Raw genomic sequence first — 27,704 nt, 5'->3', positions numbered from 1 at the left:
TTTTGAAGTGAATTGGATTTCATATCTTTTTTAAGAGTTTATTACCGAAATGGTCCCTCGACTATTGCGAAATTACCAATTTGGTCATCAACAAATTTTCTTCCCCAATTAAGTCCTCCGACTTTAAAAAAGTTAACTATTTTGGTCCTCCGTTACTCCGTTAGTTCAGGGGTTAAAAATCTGTTAAATTGGAGGGCATTTATGAAATTTCACATGAGAAGACCCATTTCTTAATTGATTAACCCATTTTAATATGAGAAATACCCATTTTAATATGAGAAGAGTAGGAGACCCATTTCAATGGCGTTTTCCACATTCGTGTCTTCCAGTGCAGAGGTTTCCATGAAGTAGAGAGCTTCCAACTCCGCCAATGCTCCTCTGTAGTAAAGCACTAGTAATGGCACGGTACCTGCAACATAGGAAGCAGAAAAACCAGTTGATTTAAGCAAACAATTTAGCTCAAAATTTGAATTTATCTAACGAATAGGACATAAATAACTTCGGACTCTGAAAATAAAATTGTATAACAGTTGCAGTTGGTTTGTATGGCATCATAGCAAAAAATTTCAAACATAAATTTAAATCCTCACCATCCTTGTTCGAAAAGCCTTCCCTTTCCAGAAAATTAATTCAAAAACAGTTCCTTAGTTTCAATAAATTGAGGGAGGCAAGAATACACAGACAATGGGGACTTGAGAATGGAAGTCAATCCAATGGTGTTCTGGAACTTCTCAACTTTGGTTTTAAAAGAAAAGAAAAGCAAAACAAAACAAAGGGTTCTACTACCATTGACCTTTCAAACATAATTCCTCAATCACTTGACAAACTAGTACGATTTTCCTTGCACAACACTAAATATTTAAAATAGCAAATTATGGACCTCCGGATCGCCGCCTCAACCATCATCGATGAAGCCCTATTGAAATGTCTCCACTTCTCACACTCAAAGCCTCCATATGAGAAATCCCAAGCCTCACGATTTCATCTGTTGTGCAACCCTCAGGATGTGGCAGTTGCTCTCGCAACTCTCCATCTGCGAAATACGTCTTTCCTAATCCTCTATACATGTAAGAAACCATACTCCATAGACAAAATCGACACGCAATTGAAGTTATAGGGATCAGCATTGAGGATTGACGCGCACATCCTGAACAATGTAAGACATCACATAGTCATGAATAACCACGATTCTTCTAGCTTTAGACGCTAATTCCCGGAGAAGACGCGTTGTGGGGTGGCGGAGAAGCTGCGACGCGTCCCAGTTTGGCTGCAAATGAGTGGGGAACTTGAAGGAGGCGTTGGGGTTGGGGGATGGGCAATCGAAATCTAGAGTTGGGAGAATATGGAAATGAATTTTGGCTATTTTGTTGGGGTCTAAGCCGCCATTTGCACGAACTCTGGCTTGTTGGTTGTGGATGGCAGATCCGATGTAGTGAACACGGAGTCCATGGGAGGAGAATAAGCAGCAAAACTGAAGAAGCTGGTTGAGATGGCCGGCCTTGAGCAGGAAGAGGGAGCATAACAACAGACTTTTAAATGTGAAATTCCATCAATGTCCTTTAATTTAACAGATTTTTAACTCCTGACCTAACGGAGGACCAAAATGGTTAACTTTTTCAAAGTCGAAGGACTTAATTGGAAAAGAAAAATTGTTGAGGACCAAAATGGTAATTTCGCAATAGTCAAGGGACCATTTCGGTAATAAACTCCTTTTTTAATACTATTGACTCTATTACAAGGTAGTTTCTATACTTTTTCTAAGTATTGCAGTCTAAAGAGTCAATACCCCACCACGGAATTCGATCTTGTGACATTCTCTTAAAGGGAGCCATAGAGGTGTCATCTGAGCACAAAGTGCTTGACAGTCAATTTAATTTCATATCTTAAAAACCAAACTCCACATACTTGCACTCTTATCTTTCAAATTGCTTCACACAAATCAGTGTTACAGTTTTCCTAGAAAAAAATAGAGGACATACTCCAAATATCAATACTTTTTTACTTGCCAGATTATATTCTAGAGTCACACGTTGCTTGTACACTCATGTGCAAAAGAAGTCTTCATCACCACCATTGATGGGTAGTTTAACACTCTGATTGGGTGATAACTTGAGCAATTCCGATGAAACGACATATTATTATTTTTCTTTAGTCATAAGCTCATTTGCTTATATGATCCCACATCGGTCTCACAAGAGATTATAGATAGGTACTTAAGTTGAGGTTAAGTCTTCACTTATGAATTAGCTTTTGTGATAGAGTTAGGGTCTTAACCTTATCACTCCATAGCCTCTTGTGGAGTTGATATGAGATTGTATCATTTGCATCATTCAAAAATCAAAAGGGTGTCCACTTTAATTTTGCAGTCTTTATTACATAGGATAATTAATTTTTATTTTTTATTTACCAATTGTATTCCAAACTTGCAATATTGACACCATCAAGTCTCACCTTGTCAAATATATGCCTTTTTTTTTTTTAATATAATAATTTAATGTTATTATTATATTATCTTTTAAAAGTGAATGAATATTTTAAGGACGGAGATAATGTAATAAATAAGATAAAATGCAAAATAAGAGTGAGCTATGCAACGGAAGGGAAATAAACTATTTTAATCTGAAAGGCAAAGAAAGGGACATGTCACATGAGAAGAAAGATACGAAAAAGAGGAAACGATACAACACTCGCATTCCAAAAGCGTTGCATTTCGTTTGTACTCATTTTCATTTATTTTATGTGTTTCATTCACTGAACGAATAAGATATAATTTAAATTATTTAATTTTTTTTGAAATATTTAGTATTAATATCAAAAATTTATATTTAGAAATTATATTAAAAGTATTATGGAGTATTAAATACAAAAGATATATATACTTTAAAAATTATAAGACTTTTTTTAAATAAACAAAAATGAAAATGTTAATTTGACCCATGTATAGTAAATACGATGGATAAATGAGAGAGATGGAGAAAGTAAATGATTTGGAGCAGGGAATATATGTTAGATGATTTTCAAAAAATGTTAGATGATTTTCAATAGTTTGGAAGTTTGTTAGGTTTTTTCACCAAGTATGAGAAAAAGGTAGAAAGAAATGTGGGAAAAAATAACATATAAAAGAAGATATTAAACGCCCATGACCGCTCGGCAGTGATACTCTTGGTGCGTGTAACATGCATTATTGGTGTTATTGGTAAATTATACAAAACAATGTATTTTTAATATCTAAATAATGTATTCTTTTAATACAATGTATATTTTTAATATACTAAAAGTACATTATTTATATATTAAATATATATTATTTGATAGTATAATTTACAGAGCCGTGTGGACTATGGATCGAACTATGTTTCGCACAATAATGATTGATATTTCATCCTCATCCTGTCTCATATTTTTCGTTTATTTTGCGTACCATCACAATGATTGACACAAATTTTGAGACAAACAAATTAGAACATGTGATGATGTGATCCTGTGTGACACAAATATTACAGACTACATTATTATAATATAATATAATAAAAGGAATGCATGATTAGAAACAATCCAATTTTTAGGTTGAAAAAGAACTTAGATGTTTTTTTTTTAAAAAAATGTATTTGTATATGATTATTGTTTTCTACTTTAATTTTTTTTTTTTAATATAATAGGGGTAATAAATGTTGAAAATTTTAATTAACAAATGATAATTTCATGTGGTACAAATATTGGAATATATGTATGTAGGTCCATTTCTGATTTGAGTCGGGTCAAATTGAATTCAAGTTTGTTGAAGTAAGACAAAAAAAATTGATATGGAGCCGTAAGATTTCGGAAGAAATTTTAAGAACTTTACGGCTACAAAATTTTTTAGCGTAACATTTTTGTAATATGATTATTATAGTCGGTTATGAATTAATTACGGAGTATAATTAATTATTAGTTAATATTATGTTTATAATTATGATTATAGTCGGTTATGAATTAATTATAATTAATTATGTAATAGTTAATACTGTATTTATAATGCTATAATTTAATCATCCCATATATATATATATATATATATATATATATATATATATATATATACACACACAAAATCACAATGACATGGTAATTCCTTTATTTCTGTGAATTCTTTAAAGTATTAAGCCTTTTTCTTGTAAATTATGAACAATGTATTGCTTAGATTTTGGACTTTATGTTAACTGTTAGTCCACCATGATCCAATTTCATAGTTTATCTAAATCACCAATTATATAGGTTGACTAATTTTATAGTTTATCTAAATCACCAATTATATAGGTTGATAACATAAACCAAACAAAATGATATCAGGTTTAGTCTCCAATGAAGATGTTGAAAAAGAGTGGCAGGAGACAAATTTGATCTTGTTTCATCAAGAAAATGTAAGGTAACAAATTAAATATATAATATATAATAAGTACTTAAATTACTTAACTAATTGACCAAAACTTTTTTTTTTTTTTTAATCTAGCAAATGATTAGACTTAAATTTGTTTACTCATTTTATTATAGGAGAAATAATTGAGGGGTTCAGGCTCCAATAAACCTGTTGAAAAGTGGTGGAGAAGATAGACATATCTGATCTTGGTATATGAAGTTGATGAAAGGTTATTTAAATTGGGTAAACTTGTGTTAATCATTTTTTATCACATGTATGATTGTGATTTTTTTCTTTATTATTATACTTGATAAGTATGCTAGGAAGTATGATAGAGTCATAGAGATTTTTTTTTTTTTTTTTTTTTTCAAACAAAACCATGCACATGAAATTTCTAATATATGAAAAGATTTTATTACAAAATAATTTACACTTGATGTAGCTAGGAAAATGCTCTCCAATCAATCTTCTGCATTAAAAAAAAAAAAAAAACAAAAAAACAAAACATAGAAAAAACATAAACATAATATAACATATAATAAGAACAAAAATAAAAAAATGTAATGTTGACATGGGGCATTGCTGGTCTTATCAACAACTCTTAACAACTAATCTATACCTCAGAGTTCCCTCATGCCAATTAACCAAACACTTGTCACATTTTAGAAAACCCTCCTTGAGATCAGGGTTCTTATAGTCTCCTTTTGTCCTGCAAGAATTATAATACCAATGCCTACCACTCTCCAGTCCAACAATTTTACTAGGGACAAAATAGTGACCTTCCTGGAAAAGTACATTGCAAATAACATTTAATTTGGAATGGCCAAAATTAATTTTTGAATTGCAATATAAATTAGTCATACCTCAAACCTATCCTACAAATCTTTGGGTGTGTTTGGTTTACACATGAGAATCGAAATCAGAATGGATATCAAATACTTGGTAATGGTAATGGATTTTGGTGAAAGTATTTAACATGTTTGGTAGTAGGGTGGAATGAGAATGATTACCAATAGTAGTGCTTGATTCAAAATTCAGGTCTACATTTTTTTTTTTTTTTTTTTAATGCATGCCACTTTCTTGATTCCCTTGGATGAAGAAAACTCATCTAGTATATAAAGGATCTTTTAACAGTAGCTGAATCAGCAACTATATTCAAACTGTTTTCTGAGGGATCTGTAGTGGCAGGATTGTTTACCTCATCCCCTTTTGATGCTTCATGAAAATTAGAGATTAAATTTCAGTGTAAATCCAGCTATATAGGTATTTGAAATCAAAATTAGAAAGTTTTACATTTGAATCTTCTTGAGTGTTTTCTTCCTCTTCAATCATTTTTGAAATCAGATCATTCTCTTGATTTTCAACAAATTTGTAACAGTAGGTAAACACTAAAACATCATCCCTAAGCAATCTCATCACATTAAAAGCTGAAGTAGGTCCCCTCATTTGATCTTTCTTAAACCCTATTTTGAAAAGCATTGTCATTCCATTTAGTGCCTCCAACTCAAAGAGAATGTTAACAGAACCCTGTTAAGTATTAGGATTAGTCAATTACATTTTCTCTCCTAGAAAGTTTTATAAAATGATTTTCTAATTTTGAATACATTTTTGTATTGCTGATAAAAAAAAATAGATGCTGGAATGCCCACCAATTCAGCAACTTCCCTATTCCAGAGTTAGAATGGAGCATATCTTGTCCTGTCTAGAACTCTAATCACCAGTTTATATCTCACTGTACTCTCAGGATATTTTTTTTCACACTTAGAACAGAATAGTAATCCTTCGTCTTTCTTTAGCTTCTTATTACACCCTACTGTCATGCAAGAAATGTAGTACCATTAACCAGAACCTTCTATACCAACTATCTCTGCAGGCACATAAAACTCATGATCCTGGAATATAGAAATAGATGTATTAATAAAATAAAAATAGGTTTAATGTAAGAAAAATTAACTAAGAAAAAATGTCAAAGAAATCTAGAAGCTTATAAAGATCATAGACGGTAGAGACAATGAGAGAACCCTTCTAGAAACCACTAAGACTTGTTGATTGTGAGTGAACTGCGCCAGTACTAAGACTTTTTACAAGAGTATTTTAAACTTTTAACCTAAAAAAAAAATATTATTTAGAGCATATGAGAGACTATTAGATGTAAAAAAATTCATTTCAGCATATATGATGTATATATACTTACTTGGATTTGAATTCAAGAAATTCATCAAAAGACTCATTAAACCACAACTTTGTGGCATCATATAAGCTTGTTATCCTCACCGCACCTTAAAAAATTAGAATTTTATTTTGTAACAATTAAACACTGAAAATAGTATTAGTAATTAAGGAATAACAATAGAGAAAAACTTACCATTTACAACCTTGACTCTACAGAACTGAATTATTACAATTAGTGGTTCCTTGGAATCAGAATTGTAGTAAGGAATTAGAGAAGAGACATGTTCATCCCATACTGTGCACTTCAATGTATTATCACTGTAATTAGATTAAAAGATTAAGAACTAAAACAGTTCTCTATATTCTAAATTAATTTTAATCTTACGCATTGTCACATATAAGGAAGTCAATAAAAAAAATTCAAACGTGTACTACATTGACTTCAAAAATTCAAACGTGTACTACATTGACTTCCTTATATGTGACAAAGCGTAAGATTAAAATTAATTTAGTCTCTATATTTAGAATATAGAGAACTGTTTTTAGTTCTTAATCTTTTAATCTAATTACAGTGATAATACATTGAAGTGCACAGTATGGGATGAACATGTATCTTCTCTAATCCCTTACTACAATTCTGATTCCAAAGAACCACTAGTTGTAGTAATTCAGTTGTGTAGGGCCAATGTTGTAAATGGTAAGTTTTTCTCTATTGTTATTTCTTAATTACTAATACTATTTTCAGTGTTTAATTGTCACAAAAAAAATCATAATTTTTTTAAGGTGAGGTGAGGATAACAAGCTCATATGATGCCACAAAGTTGTGGTTTAATGAGTCTTTTAATGAATTTTTGGAATTCGAATCCAAGTAAGTATATATACTTCATATATGATTAAATGAATTTTTCACTTCTAATAATCTCTCATATGCTCTAAATAATATATATATTTTTTAGGTTAAAAGCTGAAAATACTCCGTCTCAGTACTGGCACAGTTCACTCACAATCAACAGTCTTAGTGGTTTCCAGAAGGATTCTCTCATTGTCTCTACAATCTATGATCTTTATAAGCTTCAAGAGGTGATAGATTTCTTAGACATTTTTTCTTAGTTAATTTTTCTTACATTGAACCTATTTTATTTTATTAATACATCTATTTCTATATTCCAGGATGGTGAGTTTTATGTGCTTGCAGAGATAGTTGGTATAGAAGGTTCTGGTCAGTGGTACTACATTTCTTGCATGACAGCAGGGTGTAATAAGAAGCTAAAGAAAGATGAAGGGTTACTATTCTGTTCTAAGTGTGACAGAAAATATCCTGAGGGTACAGTGAGATATAAACTGGTGGTTAGAGTTCTAGACAAGACATGAGATGCTCAATTCCTACTCTGGAATAAGGAAGTTTTTGAATTGGTGGGCATTCCAACATCTATCTTGTATCAGAAATACAAAAAGGTATTTAAAATTATAAAATCATTTTATAAAACTTTCTAGGACAGAAAATGTAATTGATAATCCTAATACTTAACAGGGTTCTGTTGCCATACCCCCCCCCCCCCCCCCCCCCCCCGAGTTGGAGGCACTAAATGGAATGACAATGCTTTTCAATAAGAAAGATCAAATGAGATGACCTACTTCAGCTTTTAATGTGATGAGATTGCTTAGGGATGATGTTTTAGTGTCTACCTACTGTTCTAGATTTGTTGGAAATCAAGAGAAGGATCTGATTTCAAAGATGATTGAAGAGGTAGAAAACTGTCAAGAAGATTCAAATGTAAAACTTTCTAACTTTGATTTCAAATACCTATATAGCTAGGTTTACACTGAAATTTAATCCTTAATTTTCAGGAAGCATCGAAAGGGGATGAGGTAAACAGTCATGCCACTACAGATCCCTAAAAAAACAGGTTGAATGAGGTTGCTGATTCAGCTACTGTTAAAAGATCCCTTCTGGATGAATTTCTTCATCCAAGGGAATTGAGAAGTCAAAAGTGGCAGGCATAAAAAAGGAGGAAATGTAAACCTGAATTTTGAATCAAGGACTTGAGTCTTTTAAAAAATTATAACACATCTAGACGATGAGAACTGATGGAATTGTATTAACAGAACTTAATTACAATGAGTTCAGGTAAAAGGGAATATATACAGTAAAGAGTCTCATAGCGACTACGAGTAGGAGACCTAAATTGACTCAAATACATAGAGTCCTAATACTCACCCTCAAGCACATGGTACACTAGTGACTTGTAGTTTGTCCCTGTGTGAAGAAAATCTAGGACCAGGCAAAGCTTTGGTGAATATATCAGCAAGTTGATCTTTTGTAGAAATAAAGTTCACTTGAATGTCGCCTGAAGCTACTCCGTCACGAACAAAGTGATAATCAATTTCTACAAGCTTGGTACGTGCATGAAAAATTGGATTAACACTCATATAGGTAGCACCCAGGTTGTCACACCATAGCTTTGGAGTTGATATTCCCGGAACATGTATCTCACGCAGCAATGATATCACCCATAAAACCTCAGCACAAATTTCAGCTAGAGCTTTGTATTCAGCTTCAGCGGAAGATCTAGCAACAGTTCGTTGTTTCTTACAAACCCAAGATATGATATTAGTACCCAAGAAAACTACATACCCACTTGTGGACTTACGATCTTCTGGACAACCAACCCAATCAGAATCAGAAATAACATGAATCTCCTTTGAACTAGACCCCGCCGAATGCGCAATTCGAGGCCGAGAATGCCTTTCACATACCTGAGTACACGTTTGAGCTGTTCCCAGTGTCATACATCAGGACGCGTGACTGTGAGATACTGCAAAGCCCTATCTAGACTCCTGTACTGTGTAGGATCATCATACAAATCTAGACTGAGTGGAACCTGTTTCGAAGTAGAGATAGGAGTAGAAAGAGGTTTGCACTCAGTCATTCTAGCACGTTTAAGAATATCATTCATATACCGTTGCTGAGATAAAATAATTCCATCATTGCAATTAACAATTTCAATCCCCAGAAAGAAATTTGGCTTACAAGATCTCTGATTTTGAAGGTAGTTGACAGTTTTGATATTAGGTGAGAAACCAAAACATGATCACTTCCCATTACAAGAATGTCGTCTACGTAAACCAATAGATAGACTAAGGCAGAATCCTTAGAATAAAAGAACAAAGAAACATTTGTTTTGGATGCTTGAAAACCAACTGATAATAAAAATGCATGTAAACGATTAAACCTGGCTCTAGGAGCTTGTTTTAATCCATATAGAGACCTCTTTAGCAAGTAGACATGAGATAGAAAATTAGCATCAACATAACCAGGAAGTTGCTTCATATACACAGTTTCAGCAAGATTACCATTCAAGAAAGCATTATGAACATCCAATTGCCTGATAGTCCACCCAGAAGATAAAGCTAAAGACAAAAGAAGTCTTATAGTTGTAGGTTTTAGTGTTTTACCACCGGACTGAATGTGTCAAAGAAATCCTGGCCAGACACTTGATTGAGCCCTTTTGCTACTAAAAATTCTTTACACGGTTCCACAACATAACTATTGGTTCTCATATATAATCTTGCATTGATATACTCTCAAATATTTATTTAATTATAAATATTGGAAATTAACTCATTCGCGCAATGCACGTGTAAAACTAGTACTATATATATAGTCGTATATCGCACGAGTGCAACTACATACTAGTAGTAATTTATTTTCTTTACTTACAAAAATACCACTGTATATTTTTATATATAATGTTCACATTTTATTTCAAGAGATTACAAAAGGTTTATTGAGAAAGACATTGTGGTTAAACAGCATAACTGTGGCTTTCCCAATTTAAACTTTTAAAAGTTTTAATTAAACACATCAACCAGTCATTTTGATTTTTTATGCATCAAAACCATTAATTGGTGATCCTACTAGGTATACCGGTTAAATTATTTAAAAAAAGTTCTAATTTCTTAATATGTCGCCACTTCACTGTCGTTGTAATGTATGTCGTTAGCTCGTTGCGTTCTTTTAGTCAATAAAAGCAACGACTTTCTTCAAAGGAAGTTCACGATCACCTTCTTCAATTGAAGAAGGCAATCAAAACGATAGGTGCAGCTGACGGCAAGAATCCATGTAAATAAAAATTATGCCACATCATTGAATGTTTAATTAAAAATGTTTAAAGTAGAGATTTTAAATGTTTCTTTTTTTTTTTTTTTGGGTTAAAATTGAAGAACCTAATTGACCAATTTTCCTTAAATTTTTTCAACTAGGGAGCAAGAAATAAAAAACACAAAAAGTTTTCATAAAAAGTAGAAGAGTTAATGGAAATTGGTGAACACATAAACACCCAATGAGCCGTTGGGAAAGTGTAGTCAGTGAGCCGTTGTAAAAGCGTAGTGGCAAATTCGGTATTAATTACAGTGGGAGGGGCAGTCTGGTCACGCTACCAACAGTGAAACGGACAAAATTTGAATTGAATTTCACATCTTAAAAACCCAACTCCACATGCCTCAGACCCTTTCCTTTCAAATCGCTCCACACAATCTCAGTGTTCTTCGGATTTCCTAGAGAGAGAAAGGGAGAGGAATACACAGTGAGAGAGAGAGAGCGGGGGAGGATGACGGGGATGGTGATGGTGACGAGAGGCGGCGGTTGCGGCGGCGGTAACGGCGGCGTTGTGAGCGGGAGGAGCTCATCACACGGTGGCTCCGAGGAGCAGAACCAGCAGCAGCTCTCGCTGTTGGATTTTCTCCTGGCGGCGCTGAGGAAGTCGATGGTGTCGTGCCGGGTGCACCGGCACGAAGAGGTGATGTCCACCGCCGTTCATGCCATGGAGATCGGGTGGCCCACAAACGTCCAGCACATCACCCACGTCACTTTCGACCGCTTTCATGGCTTTCTGGGCCTTCCTGTTGAGTTCGAAGTTGAAATCCCCTGTAGAGTGCCCAGTGCAAGGTTTGTCAACAAACCTTATCCTCAGCATTTTTTCTAATCTTTTAGGTTCCCTAATTTCAAAATTTTCTGCTCATGTCTCTTTCCATTTCCTGCAAAACCGCCGCCTATCTGTCTCCGTTTTAGTCATAGATCTGACGTCGACCACACATAATTCTGCTTAAGTTGAAATTTTGGGAAATTCTACCTAATTTAGGTATATTGGTAGGCTGAGTGACTCTTGAAAAGGTAAATATTCTCTCTCACTAATGGATCGGAAGAAATTTTCGGAGGATAATTGTAAAGTTATAATAAAGTGAACTTTAAGTCAAGAGTAGACAGAATCTCCAACAGCTAAAGACATGTGTGTCTTTATGTATCTCCATTTAGATGCCATTAGAGAAACTAAGGTAGTAATAGTATTTATCATCCTCTGAGAAAGCCTAAAACTTTTGATGTAAATATTTAGAGTTAATTCCATTTTTACTCCTTGATTTATAGGTGACAGTCTATAAGTTCTGTTTATAAGAACATCCCCTTGTAGTCTTAGTATTATGGTGGTATGACCTTTTTGGTCCTTTATCAACAAAACAGTTTAAATATCGTCAAATACAAGGGTATTTTGGTCTTCAATTATGGATTCTTTCAAAAAAATAATCATAAAAAATATAGCGGTTCAACCTACTTTGTATAAAAAGATTGAAATGTCTTTGTATTTAATGAAGATTTTGTTTATGGAGGATTAAAAATGGTCATGTCACAATAATACTAGGATCAACTAAGGATGTTCTAATAAAAAAGGCCTAAAAAGTGAATTGTCACATATAAATCTAGGACTAAAAATGGAATTAACTCTAAAGATTTACCTAAATAAAACTGCAAGAGTATTTTAGATTCGAGAACTACTTGTACTGATTATGAGGTTATATCTTACCATAAGTCCAACCAGGTGAGAGAATTTCTCATGAATTCTCCTTTTGGGACAAAGCCTGAAATGGTTGGTTTTCTGTCATAATCCAAAATCTAACCACCCAGAAGAAAGTTGTATTCTTTACTCAGTTGTATTAATGGCTCAGATGACAACCTTTGCTGCATTAAAGTAGTTCAGTTGGTTGGGAGTCAATGCAACTTATGCAAGTGGTGGAAAGGTAGTTTCCCCATCTTCCATATAATAATACAACTGTAAAGACTAAAGTGTTATGAATTTCAGGACTTTATATTTGGCAGTGATGGGTAATCCTTTGGTGTATATTAACAAAAACGGCTCCCAAATTTTGTTTTTAATTTATAGTTTCAAATGATTTAACATGTCTCATGCCCAAGTAAATACCAGTTGATTTTTGGAAAATAAGATAAAAAATGGAAAACAAAAATTCATTTTTCCATTTCTGTATTTGCATACTTGTTATATATAATTTTATGATTAAAAAAAATGTGAGATTGTTTTTCCAAAAAACTAGTGTTCTGATAGAATAGCCGATCATCAAGATATATACCATGGTGCACTTGTTTCTTTTAAATTAATAGAAGATTTTATTTTTTTGGCAATAGGTTGTTTAGACAATCCCAGTTGGGGTAACCAAATTAAGTAAATAATTCTAAATGAAACATATATATTTTTCTAATACTAAATACTAAATACCATAATACTATTTTCTTATACAACTTAATTATGGTATTTGAAGAAGAAAAAGAAATAATAAAGGGTGCTTGCAAAATAATCACAGAAGAATATAATTATTTACATATTTTAGTTTTATGGATTATAAATTATCACACTTGTATACAAGTAAAATGCAACAACAAGCATAATGTTGTTAACCACATTATCAATACTCCCTATATATTAATTTTATCATAAACATAATTACATTGGTCTATTTGCCCATAATGTATAATAGACATACTGTTTATAACATTGTCCTTATATGCTTTTTACAATTAGTTTCATCGTGAATATAATTGGATTTCTTAAAAAAAAAAAAAAAAAAAAAAAAAAAAAAAAAGCTTAAGACTATGCCATTGGGCTCTTTACCTCGGCTTTACATAACTTTGACCCTTTAATCAAAGTAGTTATAGCATTTATATAACTTTATCTGGGTTATAAATCTATTACTTTAATTTTAAATAAATAAAATAATTATTTAAAAATAATAATGAATTTACAATAGTACAAATTGAAATGAAAGAATTATAATCCTATCAAGGGGTGATGCCTGGGCAGTGGGCACCATTCTAATGATTTTTTAGTTTAGTCATGAAGTATGTAGAACTAGACTTAAAAAGTACCGCTTTGCTACCCTCTGAATAGGACACCAAGGTAAACTTCCCAGTCTAGAATGGCTTTAGGTTACTTTTCATATTCTTGATTCTTGAGCTTCTGAAACTTTTGCTATTGGAATTTATTTGTACTTATTAAAGCTGACTGCAAAAGTATGATTACATTTGTTAATATCAAGTAAATTATTAAATTGCGTTTATGTCCTGTTAATGAACTTCAGGGTGACAGTATCTTTGTTGATCGTGCTAATCTTTTTGCACATAATATTGCAGTGTGAGTGTCTTTGGTGTCTCAGCAGAATCAATGCAGTGCTCATATGATACCAGGGGCAATAGTGTCCCAACCATTCTCTTGTTGATGCAAGAACGTTTGTATACGCAAGATGGTCTGAAGGTAAGTGGAATGTTTGTATAATCTTCATTAGAATTGAAACTATTTTTCTTAAAACATATATTGCATAGGAGTACTTGTAGAACAAAAGGTAGAATGTGAAAGATTACTGATACAAACTTCCTGGATGAATTGTATAGGCAGAAGGCATTTTCAGAATAAACCCGGAGAATAGCCAGGAGGAGCATGTAAGGGACCAACTAAATAGAGGCATTGTGCCTGTTGACATTGATGTACATTGTTTAGCGGGTCTTATCAAAGCCTGGTTTCGTGAGCTCCCATCAGGTGTGCTAGATGGACTTTCTCCCGAGCAGGTTTTGCAATGCAATACGGAGGAGCAGTTTGTTGAGCTAGTGAAACAATTAAAACCAACTGAAACTGCATTGCTCAATTGGGCAATCGATCTAATGGCTGACGTAGTTGAGCAAGAGGAATTCAACAAAATGAATGCCCGAAATATCGCTATGGTTTTTGCTCCAAATATGACTCAGGTATGTTGGTGAATGATTCCATTGTTCATAAAACTTGTTTACATTATGGAACAGGAAAATACTACATGTACTCCTATTTTCTACTCCCAACTTTTACTCCCACACACAAAATCTTGATGTAGACACTTGTATTGGGACCCACATGAAAAAAGTAGCCTATCAGTCCCCGCCACATCTGGGAGTAAAATTTAGGGTGTAAGATTTGGGAGTCCATGTAGTAGAACTGTATGGAACAGGACAATTGACTTCTTGTTGTGGCCAGATGTCTGATCCACTGACCGCCCTAATGCACGCTGTCCAAGTGATGAATTTGCTGAAGACCCTGATAACGAAAACCCTACGAGAACGTGTGGAGGCATTGGGAGGATACTCGCCCATGTCATCTCATTCATCTGACGGGGGGCAAACTGATCAGGACTGTGACACTCAACAAGAAGTCGAGAGTAGCTGTGGATCAGCAGACGATGATGAGCAACCCCACTATGGCTACAGCAGCGAAGACCGGGACGAAGTCGAGTCATTGAGCGAGATAGAAGACTGCTTCTTGCGACAATTGGACGAGAATGAGAGCGCAAAGAATGGGTTCCGGAAACAGCTCGAAGGAATCTTGTGCAGAGATCTCGTTAGTCCCAGCAATGGCCCAACCTTGATGATTTGCAACTCTTCTTTTTCGTTCTCTGATAGTAAAGTGGGGGGGAGTTCCGGTTTGAGCACAAGCGACGGGGAGGAGGACTCGCGAGCAAGCTCCGTGGCACTGGGGCCTAAGGTTGATGTGCACAGATTACCCGAAGTCCGTGGAAGCTCTAACGAAGACAACACGATAGAATCTACTGGTGCAGTACAGCCAGAGTGCTCCTAATTGTAACTGTGTGATCACACTAGTATTTAGGATTTTTTTCCCCCCTTCTACCATTCACAAATATACTGTTGGTAGTGAACTAACGGTTGATATTGTAAATTGGCTGGCATGACCTGCTTTGCATGATTGATCATCTGATGGTGCATAGGGTTCAGTTTAGGGCTGAACTTGTATGTGTTAGTTATTTTCTTCATTTTCAGTTTAGGGCTGAACTTGTATGTGTTTAGTTAATCATCATTTTGAGTAACAAAGGATTTCATTGCTCAAACTGAAGATCTTTCATTTATAGCGATTTAAATTTGAACCAGATCTTTGATTTATTAGTTGTAACTAGTTCTTAGACATAGTTCAGTGAATGGATACTGGCAGATGATGAAGATTGATGGACCCGGATGATAAGACAAGTCCAGAAGATAGTTCAAGGCAGTTAGTTAGTTACAACTTAATCCGGAAGAACGATTATAAATGTCTTGACTCTCTTCCAGATATGATTGATAATTTTCAAGAATTACTTTGCAAATTCCGGAATACTGATAGGGCATATTCATGAAGCTTAACAGAACAACTTGGTGAATTCATATTCATATCAAGTTATTGTTGGAATTGATCCTTAATGATTACGGCCGTTAACTACAAGAATACAACTCGGAAGAGCTGCAATTGAGGGGGAAATTCAATTTAGAAGATCTGGAGATCTTTCACTGACTTTTCAAGAAGCTTCGTCGTGTTGGAAAGCTATGGAGTAGCTGTTGAGTTCGAAGTGCTTCGCTCTAATCACTTGTTTGGTAAAACACTATTGTGGAAAATACTTGGTGTACTCCTATTTTATACTCCCAACTTATACTCCCTCTCACATGTTCTTGATGTAGACATTTTTCTGTGGACCCACATGTTGTAAACAACCAATCCAGGCTTGCCACATCAGGGAGTACAAATGAAGGAGTAGAATTTGAGAATTCATGTAGTAGAACTCCTGATTATGAATAAAGAGTTGGGTAATCATTTTTGTGGTGCCCCTAGATTAGGAATGGTTATTCCAAACTGGGGTTATCAAATGTCCCATATTCTTGTGCTTTTTTTATTATTTTTTTTTATCAGATCGCTTGTTTCCTATTTTGTGTGTTAATGTTTCTCTGAACTACTGATCGAACTAGTGAGTTTTTTCCACTTTTGGTCCCTCGACTTCACTTGTGGTGACAAATGGGATTCACGACTTTTATTCCGGACATAATAGGTGCTCAACTTCAATTTTTTTTTCACATTTGGTCCCATCCGACCAAGAACCCGGCCAACCCACCGGAATTAGACTCAACCCTTGTTATGTTAAGGGTATTCTAGTCATTTCTAACCCACTGTGTGTCCTCGAATTCCATTTCTCCATTGACGACCTTTATCTCCACCAGCCATAGCTCCGGCGCCACTTGAAGAATTTCCACCATTAACGTTACTCTTGCTTTTACCAGTCTGATTCCCCCTCCCTTTCCCCTCTCCACCCTATACCCTGCTTCACTCCCGATCTTCTTTACCTTCTCCTCAACCTCTCCTACCTCGGAATTTGTGGTGAATCTCATTTCTTTCTTGTTCAATCCCGCCTGGAATAGCCCTGATAGATCCAACCCGGGAGATATTGAAATGATATCGAATGCGTTCATTTTGGTTAAGTGTTTGCAATCTTTGTCGAACTCTTGGTTCCCGAATTGATGTTCGTCTGTCAAACACGGGAGCTTCATCAGTTCCTCGATGGACATTCTGGTTACCGGATTGGGATCGAGCAGCCGGAAAATTATGCTCCGGGTGGGCTTTGTGATCCAATCCGGGAACTGAAACGCGCGGCTTCGTATTGCACGGTACATGTTTGATATATTGCTGTCGTCGAATGGGAGGTACCCTGCGAGGAAGGCGAAAAGGATGACGCCGCAAGACCACGCGTCGGCCTTGGCGCCGTCGTAGCCTTTTCTGATCATCACCTCCGGGGCGGTGTAGGCCGGAGTACCGCACGCGGTGTGGAGGAGGCCGTTCCGGATCTGCTCCGGCAGCGCGGAGAGGCCGAAATCGGAGATCTTGAGCTTGCCGTCCTTGTCGAGGAGGAGGTTCTGGGGCTTGATGTCACAGTGGGTTAGAAATGACTAGAATACCCTTAACATAACAAGGGTTGAGTCTAATTCCGATGGGTTGGCCGGGTTCTTGGTCGGATGGGGCCAAACGTGGAAAAAAAATTGAAGTTGAGCACCTATTATGTCCAGAATAAAAGTCGTGAATCCCATTTGTCACCACAAGTGAAGTCGAGGGACCAAAAATGGAAAAAACTCTCGAACTAGTTTATTAGTTACATTCATTAACTCTTTACTAACTGTACTCGTTAATTATTAACAAATATGTCTCGATATTTGAGTTATCCGTGCACAAACTTCATATAGTACCAAGCTCACTAGTTCGGTTGTGATTTTTGTTGGAGGTGATGATTCTAGTTATATTTTTTAGGAATAAGGCCATCCATAGCTGTGATTTCTTCCCAATTGCAAAGCTGATGTTTTTTTTTTTTTTTTTTTGTTTTAGTGATTACATGTAGCAATTCTGAGAGGCATAATTGCATTTATTGCAATTTGCCTATCAGAATTGCAACATCAATTCTGACCGCTTTTATTTTTTTATTATTTTAATTATTATTAATACTTTATTGATAAAAAAATAATTTTTTTGATAGTAGGGTTATTTTTGAAAGATGAGAGAGAATTGCATGGATGAAGAGTGAATAATAAATAACTCTAAATTTTGTGATGTGACATTTTGAAAGTGGGAGAATATTGCATGAGTGCGGATAACTTAAGAGTTAAATATAATCTTCTACTTTTTAAATTGAGTCATTTTACTTCTTATTGGAGGTAAAATATGTGTAATAACATGCTGATTTATAATAATAAAAAAAAAAGTAATTTCAAATTCATGTACCTATATGAATTTTTTTTTTCAAAATAAAATTATTTTATTTTATTTTATAAAGTAACATTTTAATTGTATATAGGGAGTTCACATACATGCTAATAATAGGCATTCAGCAATTTTACGTACGAAAAATTGATATCATTAGTCAAGATACATTTAATAGAACTAACTATGTACAAAATGTCACTATTATATTATGTAATTAAGAAAGGTTTTGTTAATTGGAAATTGCAGAAGTTGTAGAAATAGCGGAATGTGAAGTGTGCAGTGGGGAAGGGAGTGATTAAGAAGTGGAATTAAAATTATGAGTTTTATTAGTGCCCCAATTGCACTCTCATAATCTCCACCATTCCATCATTATTATTTATTAATAATCAATAAATCTCCACTAAAGGTAGAGGTGACCACGGTTCCGGTTCGATACGGTTCGAACCGGAATCGTAACTGTGCTAACTGGAACCGTCCGTACGGTTTCGGTTCCGGTTCTTAACCCGAACCTATAAGGTTCCGGTTAAGGTTCTTATAATCTTGGAACCGGAACCGACGGTTCCGGTTCCAAACCGTTAAAAAAAAAAAAAAAAAGCTAGCTGCATCTTGAAGAAATTAAGTAATTTGACCTCTAATGCTAGCCGTGAAATAGATTACTTAATTTTGCTATGAATAAATTCCACTTAAACTTACAAGTTACAATTGTCATCTTAAAAAAAAATAAAAATTTTACTCAACTTACGGCTTAACACTACTTACAAACTTACAATTTATTCAACTTACAATTTACAAAAAAAAAAAAAATTAAATAATACCGGTTAGAACCGGCGGTTCCAACCGGAACCGGAACCGTGGTCATGCCTAACTAAAGGTGTTACTAGCTGAGTTCGTTGGGAAGAAGCCCGCATGGATAGCTCAATCAGTCATAAAGGTGAAGTTTGGAAAGAATAATCAGGGATCGAGTCTCACCAGCGGCAGTTTGAGAGCAACCTCTCAAAGTGAGGGGGGCTCCTCGTGCGTAGTGAACAAAGGTCTAGCCTCTGTGGTTCATGTTCAGTTGAGTTACCACGATTACATCTTCACAGATACTTTGTCAGACCGGGGTGTGTGGGGGTCCTTAGGGTTGGGGAAAGAATAACCATAATCAATAAACCAAATATTAGTTGGTTGGTTGCAGCACATGCGCCTTCCTTAACCTCACAAATATAATGGGTTTGGTAACTCTTATTAATGCCTTCAATCCTTACATGATTCTTAACCCACGTTTGCAGTGACAGTGATTCTGTATGGCATGCATTCCCCTTGCACATTCTTATCAAACAATTACATATATTCTAGCGAACTACCTTGTAACTTAATGGCATTTCTGCGATTCTTTCAAATGGGTGAGAGGTTACAGATCAAACTCTAGTGAAGGCATTGATTTTTTGTGTTTCATTAGGTTGAGATCGAACGTATGTATGCACAAAAATTAAATACATTTCATCTCAATTAAAAGTCTAAATTAATAATTAGACAACATTTATTATTTATATATAACCCCTCAGATGCATAGTTTTGGGTACGTTAGTTACTTTTTGACGGGTCACACAAAACACAAATTGAACAATTTGTTATATATATATATATATATATATATATATATATATATAGAGAGAGAGAGAGAGAGAGAGAGAGAGAGAGAGAGAGAGAGAGAGAGAGAGAGAGAGAGAGAGAGAGTTGCGTTCAAATGAGAGCCATGTCTTAGGTGAGAACCTGCGGTCATAATTAGGATGTCTATAATATTTTTTTTAGTTTTTAGTGTTTTTATTTTTTTTACATTGTTGTATTTAGTATGGTAAGGGACAAATAGTGTCTTTTGATTCGTTCTTTCCTTGCATGTAGGTTCCTTGCGCGTTATGATACGTAATTATAGGTTTTTTTTTCGGAAATTTTCATTATTCTCATTTTGTATTTTCGTCGCCATTATTCTCTGTGGCCATTGTGCTGTGATTTCCGTCGTTGAGCTTTCGTCGTCTTCATGGATTAATTCTTACTTGGCACTGCATCGTGAGCGCAGGTCTTGTGCATCAGCGTTGTCGGTGCTGTGCATCAATGTGGTACTTTTTGTGCGTTGTTGGTTTGGATCATGTGCATCACAAGTGTAGATTGGTGCATTGAATGAAGGAATCATGTGCACTCACAGGTCTGTGGTTGTTCAATGTGGTTTAAGTACTGTTGCTCTTCTTTTTTTCTTTTTCTTTTTTTCCAAACAAAATCCGTGAGTTGTTCGTTACTAAGTTTGATGTAGGGTGGATGGGTGTGTTTTATATTTTGGCTTGAGTAAATGTTTTGTTTCAATTGTTTGGTGTCCTTTGTTCTTTAATGGTACATGCCCATGTGGTGTGTTTCCTATGCAACACTAATTGATTTGGTGCATTCACATCAGTTCAAAAGCAAGTAGCCTGCTACTATGAGTCGTTCTCTAATGAATGTACAATAACATGGCAGTTTGGTTGCAGATGGAGAATTACGTGAGAAAGGAATTGTAATTTCATAAGAGATGAATTAGTGGGAATAAAGTGGGAATTTAAATTCCAGTGTTTGGTTTATAGGAATATAATTACTGGGACTTCTAATTCCAACGTTTGGTATACATGGGAATTGAAAGGGAATAAGTAGTATAAAGTAAAAAAATGTCCATTGTTGTTGTTAGGCATTAATTTTAGGTTAAAAAGGAATGGGTAATTTTGACTCATCACTATCTTTTTTTTTTCCCAAAAATTCCAGAAATTAAAATCTGGGGGGGCATGGGATTTTAATTCCATGAAAATAGAAAAATTGCAATTTCATGGAATTGCAATTCCTTTCAACCAAACAAGAGAATTTTGTGGCCTTTGAAATTAAGTGGGAAGGGAATTTAAATTCCCTTCAACCAAACGCCCTGTAAGTATTTTATATACAGGATCAATGAATGCAGTAAGGGTGGTTATTTTTAAAATTTCTTCACTTTCTATAATTGTCAAATTAATTGCAGTATTCTTGTAGTCTAGGCATCTTTTCATTGCGTCAAGTGACATGTCACGATGTTCTATTGCCCTACATTGACATTTTTAATAATGAATTTTAAATGTAGTTATGTAAGATAATGATCTAATTAACATTTACATATTATTTTCAACATAAAAGCATATTAGTCTTTTAGGTGTTCTGCTCGAGGTTCATTTGGCCGGTTCAATCATTATGAATGAGTTTTTGTGGATAGAGAAATTCCTAGTTTAAGGAATATGATTATATAAGGTAGTAAAAATTCAAACATTTTAAATCATCTTAATAAAGAAATAGAATTCACATTTAAAGTGAACAACTATGATGTATGTAGTCTAAAGTTATTACGTGGTAGTCTCCTGCTTCAATTTATTATATTTTTTAATACTCTCTTTGTCAACAATTCTTCCCCAAGTAGTTAATATGTTCGGCTTCAAAGTATTTTTTATTTTTTCCATGGTATTAATAAAATACTTGGTAAATAAATATAAAACATTAATTTAATGGTCTGATAACTTTTCTATTTAATTACAAGATAGTGTAAAAAAAAAAAAAAAAAAAAAGACAATGAACAATGTAGTGAATATAATCAATTAATAAATTTGAATGTAAGGGATCTTTGCATTAGAGAAAATAAAAACAATATAACTAATGAAATTATTTCTCTTATTTAATTTATTGATAATAAATATAATTTATTTTATTTTTTTTTGAATAAAGACATTATTGTAGACACCTAATTCTAACTTAAATAAATGCATACATATTATTTTTGGTTGTAACTACTAATTTATTTAATTTAATAAGAGTAATATAATAGAGAACTTACTTTTCATCAACTATAATAATTTATTTATTTTAAATTGATATTAAATTTTATGTAATAAGCATTATGACTTTTATCATAAGTAACAAATAACTATATATCCTAGATCCAATCCAGTCCCACTCATAAATTATGATCCGCAAGATTATTTTACACAGGTGTGACTCCATTGTTATATAATCAAGGATTTATTAATAGGAAATTTCAGAAGTTCTAGAAATAGCCTAATGTGACGTGCGGCCGTGCGGGTAAGGCCGTCACTAATGAGTGGAATTAAATAATGAGTCTTTTAGTGCCACATTTCATTTTCATTTGTCATATTCTCCACAATTAGATGATTATAATTAGTAATTAATAAATCTAATCCAAAATAAATTAGGGTGTACAAAATAGTCAAGGGAGGTAATGTTTGGTTCTTACCAAAAATTAAAAAGTAAGGTATTAGAGTAGAAGAATTTACATAATGTTTGGTTGGATGTAATTATAATCCGTTTACAACATAATTTCTTGATATTTTAAATTATAGTGTTCGGTGGGAGGAAATTGCAATTCCCTGTATTTGAAAAATTGCAATTCATACACTTTCCTATGAGAATTCTAATTTGATGCCATCTTGGAAAGGGAAAAAATGACCAAATTACCCCTTGCTGCTGCTGCAACATTTACTTCTTAATTCCCTTCCTCCCAACCAAACGTCCTATTAAAGTTTATGAACCAATTGAAATATATTTCACAATTTACTTTCTTCATGAAATTTTTAGGATATATAGACTTATAGAAGCGATGGTGCTTTAAAAGTTGGGTGAATCAATAAATCAAATGTTGGTTGGTTGCAGCAGATAGATACGCCTTCTTAATGGGTTTGGTAATTCTTAATGTCTTCAATACTTGTATGATTGCTAATCCACTTTTGGAGCATTATGTTGTGCAATCGTGTGCACCACAAAAATGACGTCGTTTTGACGTGCAACTTAAAAAAAAAAAAAAATCAGTTTTGATTGTCGATAACGGCGTTATTTTGTGCATAATTTGAACTATATACATCTATAACTTCATAACTATACATTCAGAATTGCATAACTACACATCCATAACTTTATAACTATACATGCAGAATGTGAAATTATAACTTCATAACTATACATTCAGAATTGCATGCATAACTACACATCCATAATTTCATAACTATACATTCAGAATTGCATAACTACACATCCATAACTTCATAATTATACATTCAGAATGTGAAATTATAAAATTATGAACATATGTTTACGTAACTAACGGCAATCGAAAATGATTTTTTTTTTTAAAGTAAAATGACGCCGTTTTTGCAACCGTGTGCACGCATGGTGCACACGGTTGCAGAGCATAATTTGCCTCCACGTACACCAACATTTTTTTAGTTCCCGTTAGGGAACTAACTTTATTGGATCTTATTAGCTTTGTAGATTATAACAATTGAATTAGTGTACACATAATGGAACCCGTGTCAATTTTTAATTTTTATTTTTTTTTTGACTGTTTTATTCTTTGTGGTAAGAGTTAAAACATAATAATAATTACTTCATTTGATTTATTTCTTTCAAGTATACATTAAAAAAAAAAAATGAAAGCTAATTTTATGAATCTTCATTATAAAATAATATGAATTTCATACTATAATTATTCTAACAATAAATTATCTTTTCTTTACTTTCAAAAAAAAATTATCTTTTCTTTACTTAAATCAAATCTTATTTGCTGTAACACGAATTTTAATTTTCTATTTTAAATTTATATTATTTTAATTAAAATGTATATTTTATTACAACCTGATCTAAGTATGTATGACACAAAGTTACTCCCTATTTTATGAATTTAAATGCAACATTTTCATTATCTAATCAATCTTATAAGAACAAAAATAATACTCTGTATTTCAAAATATCAATAAAAGTTTACAAGATGAATAGTACTGTTCACATATAACAACAATTGATGTCTCAATCATACGCACAAGGAAAATTTATAAATTCATATGTTATAATTAATTTGTATACTACTCTTTAATTACTATTCGACAACATCAGTAAGTCTATTATAATCATGTCACTTTTAACAAAAAAAAATAAGTTAAGCTTTACTGGCTCATCAATATCACATTAAGAACTTAATTTGTTTTAATATCATTTGTATTCTCGATTATAACTATCTACAACAATACTCATCTTTACTACTACTTTTATTACAAGTTAAAAATACTAATTTTGATTATATTGAAAATAATTATTTTTAATATAAATAATTATTTAATATTTAAAAATTGTACTAAGTGTTTACTTATTTTAATTTTCAACTTGGACATTAATTTAATTGCACATTGCGTGCATTATAACTAGTCATTGCAATGACTTTGAAAAGTATTATAGGACTTGTATTTAAAAAGTCACAAAAGATTATAGTGTTCGACTAGCTTGATCGAAAGGGTATTGATAAAAATAAAATTCTTGACCTTTAAATACGAATGTTATGTTTCATCCAATCCAGGGACGGAGTCAGAAATTCTGTTGAGGGGGGCGATTAAAAAAAAAAATTCATTAAAAGAGAAACATTAAAACAAAAGAGATAATTAAAAAAATAAATAAATTACCTAAAAGATATAGTTGGATATAGGCGAAAAATAGAACAAATCAAAACTTTATAAAAATATTCATAACAAAATATGAAACATAATTAATTTGATAAAATAATTTGAATAGAAAACACATTATAAATTACACATCTCACTATTAATATAAAAGAATGTTATATATGTGTGTATTAAATATTAAAAAAAAACTATGAAAATGGTAGAATGTTATATATGTGTGTATTAAATATTAAAAAAACTATGAAAAATGGTAAAACTATGTGTTGATGCTAAAGGATTCAAACCCTTGACCTTTACTATTATCAAACATATGCTCTACCAACTAATCTAACTCACTTCTTATTAACATTTAATAATTTTTTTATACTAATACTAAAACCTGAACTATATATACATATATACATACAAAGATTATATATGGGGTGGGGCAGCTGCCACCGTGCCCCCTTTGGCTCCGTCCCTAAATTCCAATCAATCACTCCTTTCAAAATTTCTAAATATATCTTTGTTTATAGTTGTCAAGTGTCATTGGAAAGCTAACTCAAAAATTTGTAACTCTATTGAAGACACCAAAATTTAAATATGAATTTATGAAGGTAAAAATCTAATGAATTTGTCAAATAATTATTTTCAGCGACTATATCTTTCACTAGTGAATTAAATATTTCACTATTAAAATTAAAATCGCAATTCTTGTGGATTAGGGGAGTTGGACGCTCAAATTGTTTAATAAACAACTTAATTACTTTGGGTTTTGTGACTTTTGGTGTTGGTTTTTTTTTACCCATTCCAGGGAATGGGAACCCAGTTCTGCGGCGGACTTTTGCATATTCAAAGGTTTAATTTGAAAGAAAGCAAAGACTAGTATGAAGGTAAGCAGAAGCCTAGCTTTTGACATAAGAAATTTGACAAATCGGGAGGGTAGCAAGAAAATAACCAAACCGTCCAACAACCAGTTACATAGTATAGCCACCAGCATGGGAAAAAAGAACCATTCATATACCATATAAACTAATGATAAAAATAAAAAACATAATTCAATTGTTTTTGCTAAACGCTTGTACATTTTTGTAGGAAAAAAAATCATTTATATCACATCAAAACATGTACATGTTAGAGTATGCTTGTTGGAGCATCTTCATCAGTTGAATTTGCTCAATTTTTTTAGGAGATCTAAGCTTATGTGGAGGAGAGATAAGTTTTGAGGTCTTCTTGCTAAGAACTAGTTTTTATCGGCACAGTGGGGCCCACCAAAGTTAAAAAGTTGCTTTGTTTGTGCGTGAAGCGAAAAGGCACATAATTTTCTCACCTTTTTTTTTCTTCTATCCATTTTTATTTCTTTCATGTTCTCTTTCCTAGCCGCACCGATAAAAACTCCTCAAAATCTATATTTTTTGTAAGAGGTGAGAGGATACAGAAAGAGAAAAATGCATTCAATAAACAATGATTTTTGTGAGACAAACTGCAAGAAAAAAACAATCAGAAAAGGTTGTTGCAAGTGCGCGTAGGGCGCACTTGCCGCTTAGCAAGTGTGCACTGCATGCGCCCACCGATCTCACATAAAAGGACTCCAATTTTAGTTTTCTTTTGCTTTTGGTATTTTCTCTTTTTTTCCCTATACCGATGTCCTACATGACTTAATTACCGATTTGGTCCCTCGACTATAAGAATTTCACCAATTTGGTCTTCGACTTTCAAAATTTTTCAATTTAGTCTCTGACTATGTTTTTTTTATCTGAAATGGTCCTAACCGTTAGACGTCCGTTAACTCGGGACCAAATTGGTAATTTTGTTATAGTCAAGGGACCATTTCAGTAATTAACTTTCGGAGAAAATGGTGCATGTGATGACCGAAATGGTCCCTCAACTATGAAAAATTACCAATTTGATCCCGAGTTAATGGACGTCTAACGGTTAGGACCATTTTGAGTAAAAAAAAAAAAAACATAATCGAAAATTAAATTGAAAAATTTTGAAAATCGAACACCAGATTGGTGACATTTTAATAGTCGATGGACCAAATCGGTAATTAATTCTCTCAAAGAGTGTAAAAGAAAATTCGAACTGATGAGTGATGAGCTTGCTCTTATATTGAATTATAACATTTCAATGGCATTCAAGGAATAAAATAAATTACATAGCAATTGGTATCGGAGCTTTCCCGATTTTGAGATACAGCTTCGTTTAATTCAATGTTATGTACACTTAGCTTACAGCGCAAGCTGTGTCTAATCTAAAATGAAGTAAGGTTTTTAGGAATTCGAAAGGAAACAAAAATAAAAGAGAACAGAAAAAATCGAAGCAATAATAATTATGTGTTCTGATCCTCCACAGTCCACAGAAGAAATTGGATCGCATCTGGTGCTCCAAAACCAAAGCAAGATTAGGAATCAGGAATTAGGATGCCAAACAAGCTTCCCAGAATAGCCTATCCCTGTCCTTTTCACTCACCAACTCTACAGAATCGTCCTGCACCTTCAATGATGATTCCTTCTGTTTCTGTTGATTCTCGCTCTGGTTAACTTCGTCTCCGTCTTCTTCTTCTTCTTCTTCGCCGTCGTTCTCAACACAACAGCTAGATCCCGACCGGTCCTCTCCGCCGTCGTCGCGGCAGAAGAGACGGACGCTCTGTGCGTCGGAGGTGTCGCAGCTGCACGACTGCGCATCGTCGTCGGCCCAGAAATCCTCCGCCACGGAAGAGCTAACAACCTCCGACGAATCGCCGGTGACCTCGAACAGAAAGAAGCGAGAAACGTCGACGGCGACGGTCGACAT

At 33.7% G+C, this 27,704-nt stretch overlaps 2 protein-coding genes across 2 annotated transcripts; one reads left to right on the top strand and one right to left on the bottom strand.

The window, feature by feature from the left end:
• Positions 1–269: 269 nt before the first annotated feature.
• Positions 270–27,704, bottom strand: LOC109182601 (CBL-interacting serine/threonine-protein kinase 7-like). Its single transcript, XM_019332750.1, has 5 exons — positions 27,381–27,704; positions 16,863–17,639; positions 5,068–5,071; positions 935–1,027; positions 270–409 (listed from the first exon to the last, which is right to left on the bottom strand). The coding sequence occupies exons 1-5, from the start codon at positions 27,702–27,704 to the stop codon at positions 270–272; spliced, it is 1,338 nt and encodes a 445-aa protein (XP_019188295.1).
• LOC109182840 (rho GTPase-activating protein 2-like) lies at positions 11,079–15,797 on the top strand. The gene is made up of 4 exons (XM_019333054.1): positions 11,079–11,516; positions 14,046–14,166; positions 14,304–14,654; positions 14,917–15,797. Exons 1-4 carry the CDS (start codon positions 11,179–11,181, stop codon positions 15,511–15,513), a joined length of 1,407 nt encoding a protein of 468 aa, XP_019188599.1. The 5' UTR covers positions 11,079–11,178; the 3' UTR covers positions 15,514–15,797.

This window comes from Ipomoea nil, unplaced genomic scaffold, assembly GCF_001879475.1.
Source record: "Ipomoea nil cultivar Tokyo-kokei standard unplaced genomic scaffold, Asagao_1.1 scaffold1074, whole genome shotgun sequence".
NCBI classification, from domain to species: Eukaryota; Viridiplantae; Streptophyta; class Magnoliopsida; order Solanales; family Convolvulaceae; genus Ipomoea; species Ipomoea nil.
This window is presented reverse-complemented; position numbering and strand designations above follow the sequence as displayed.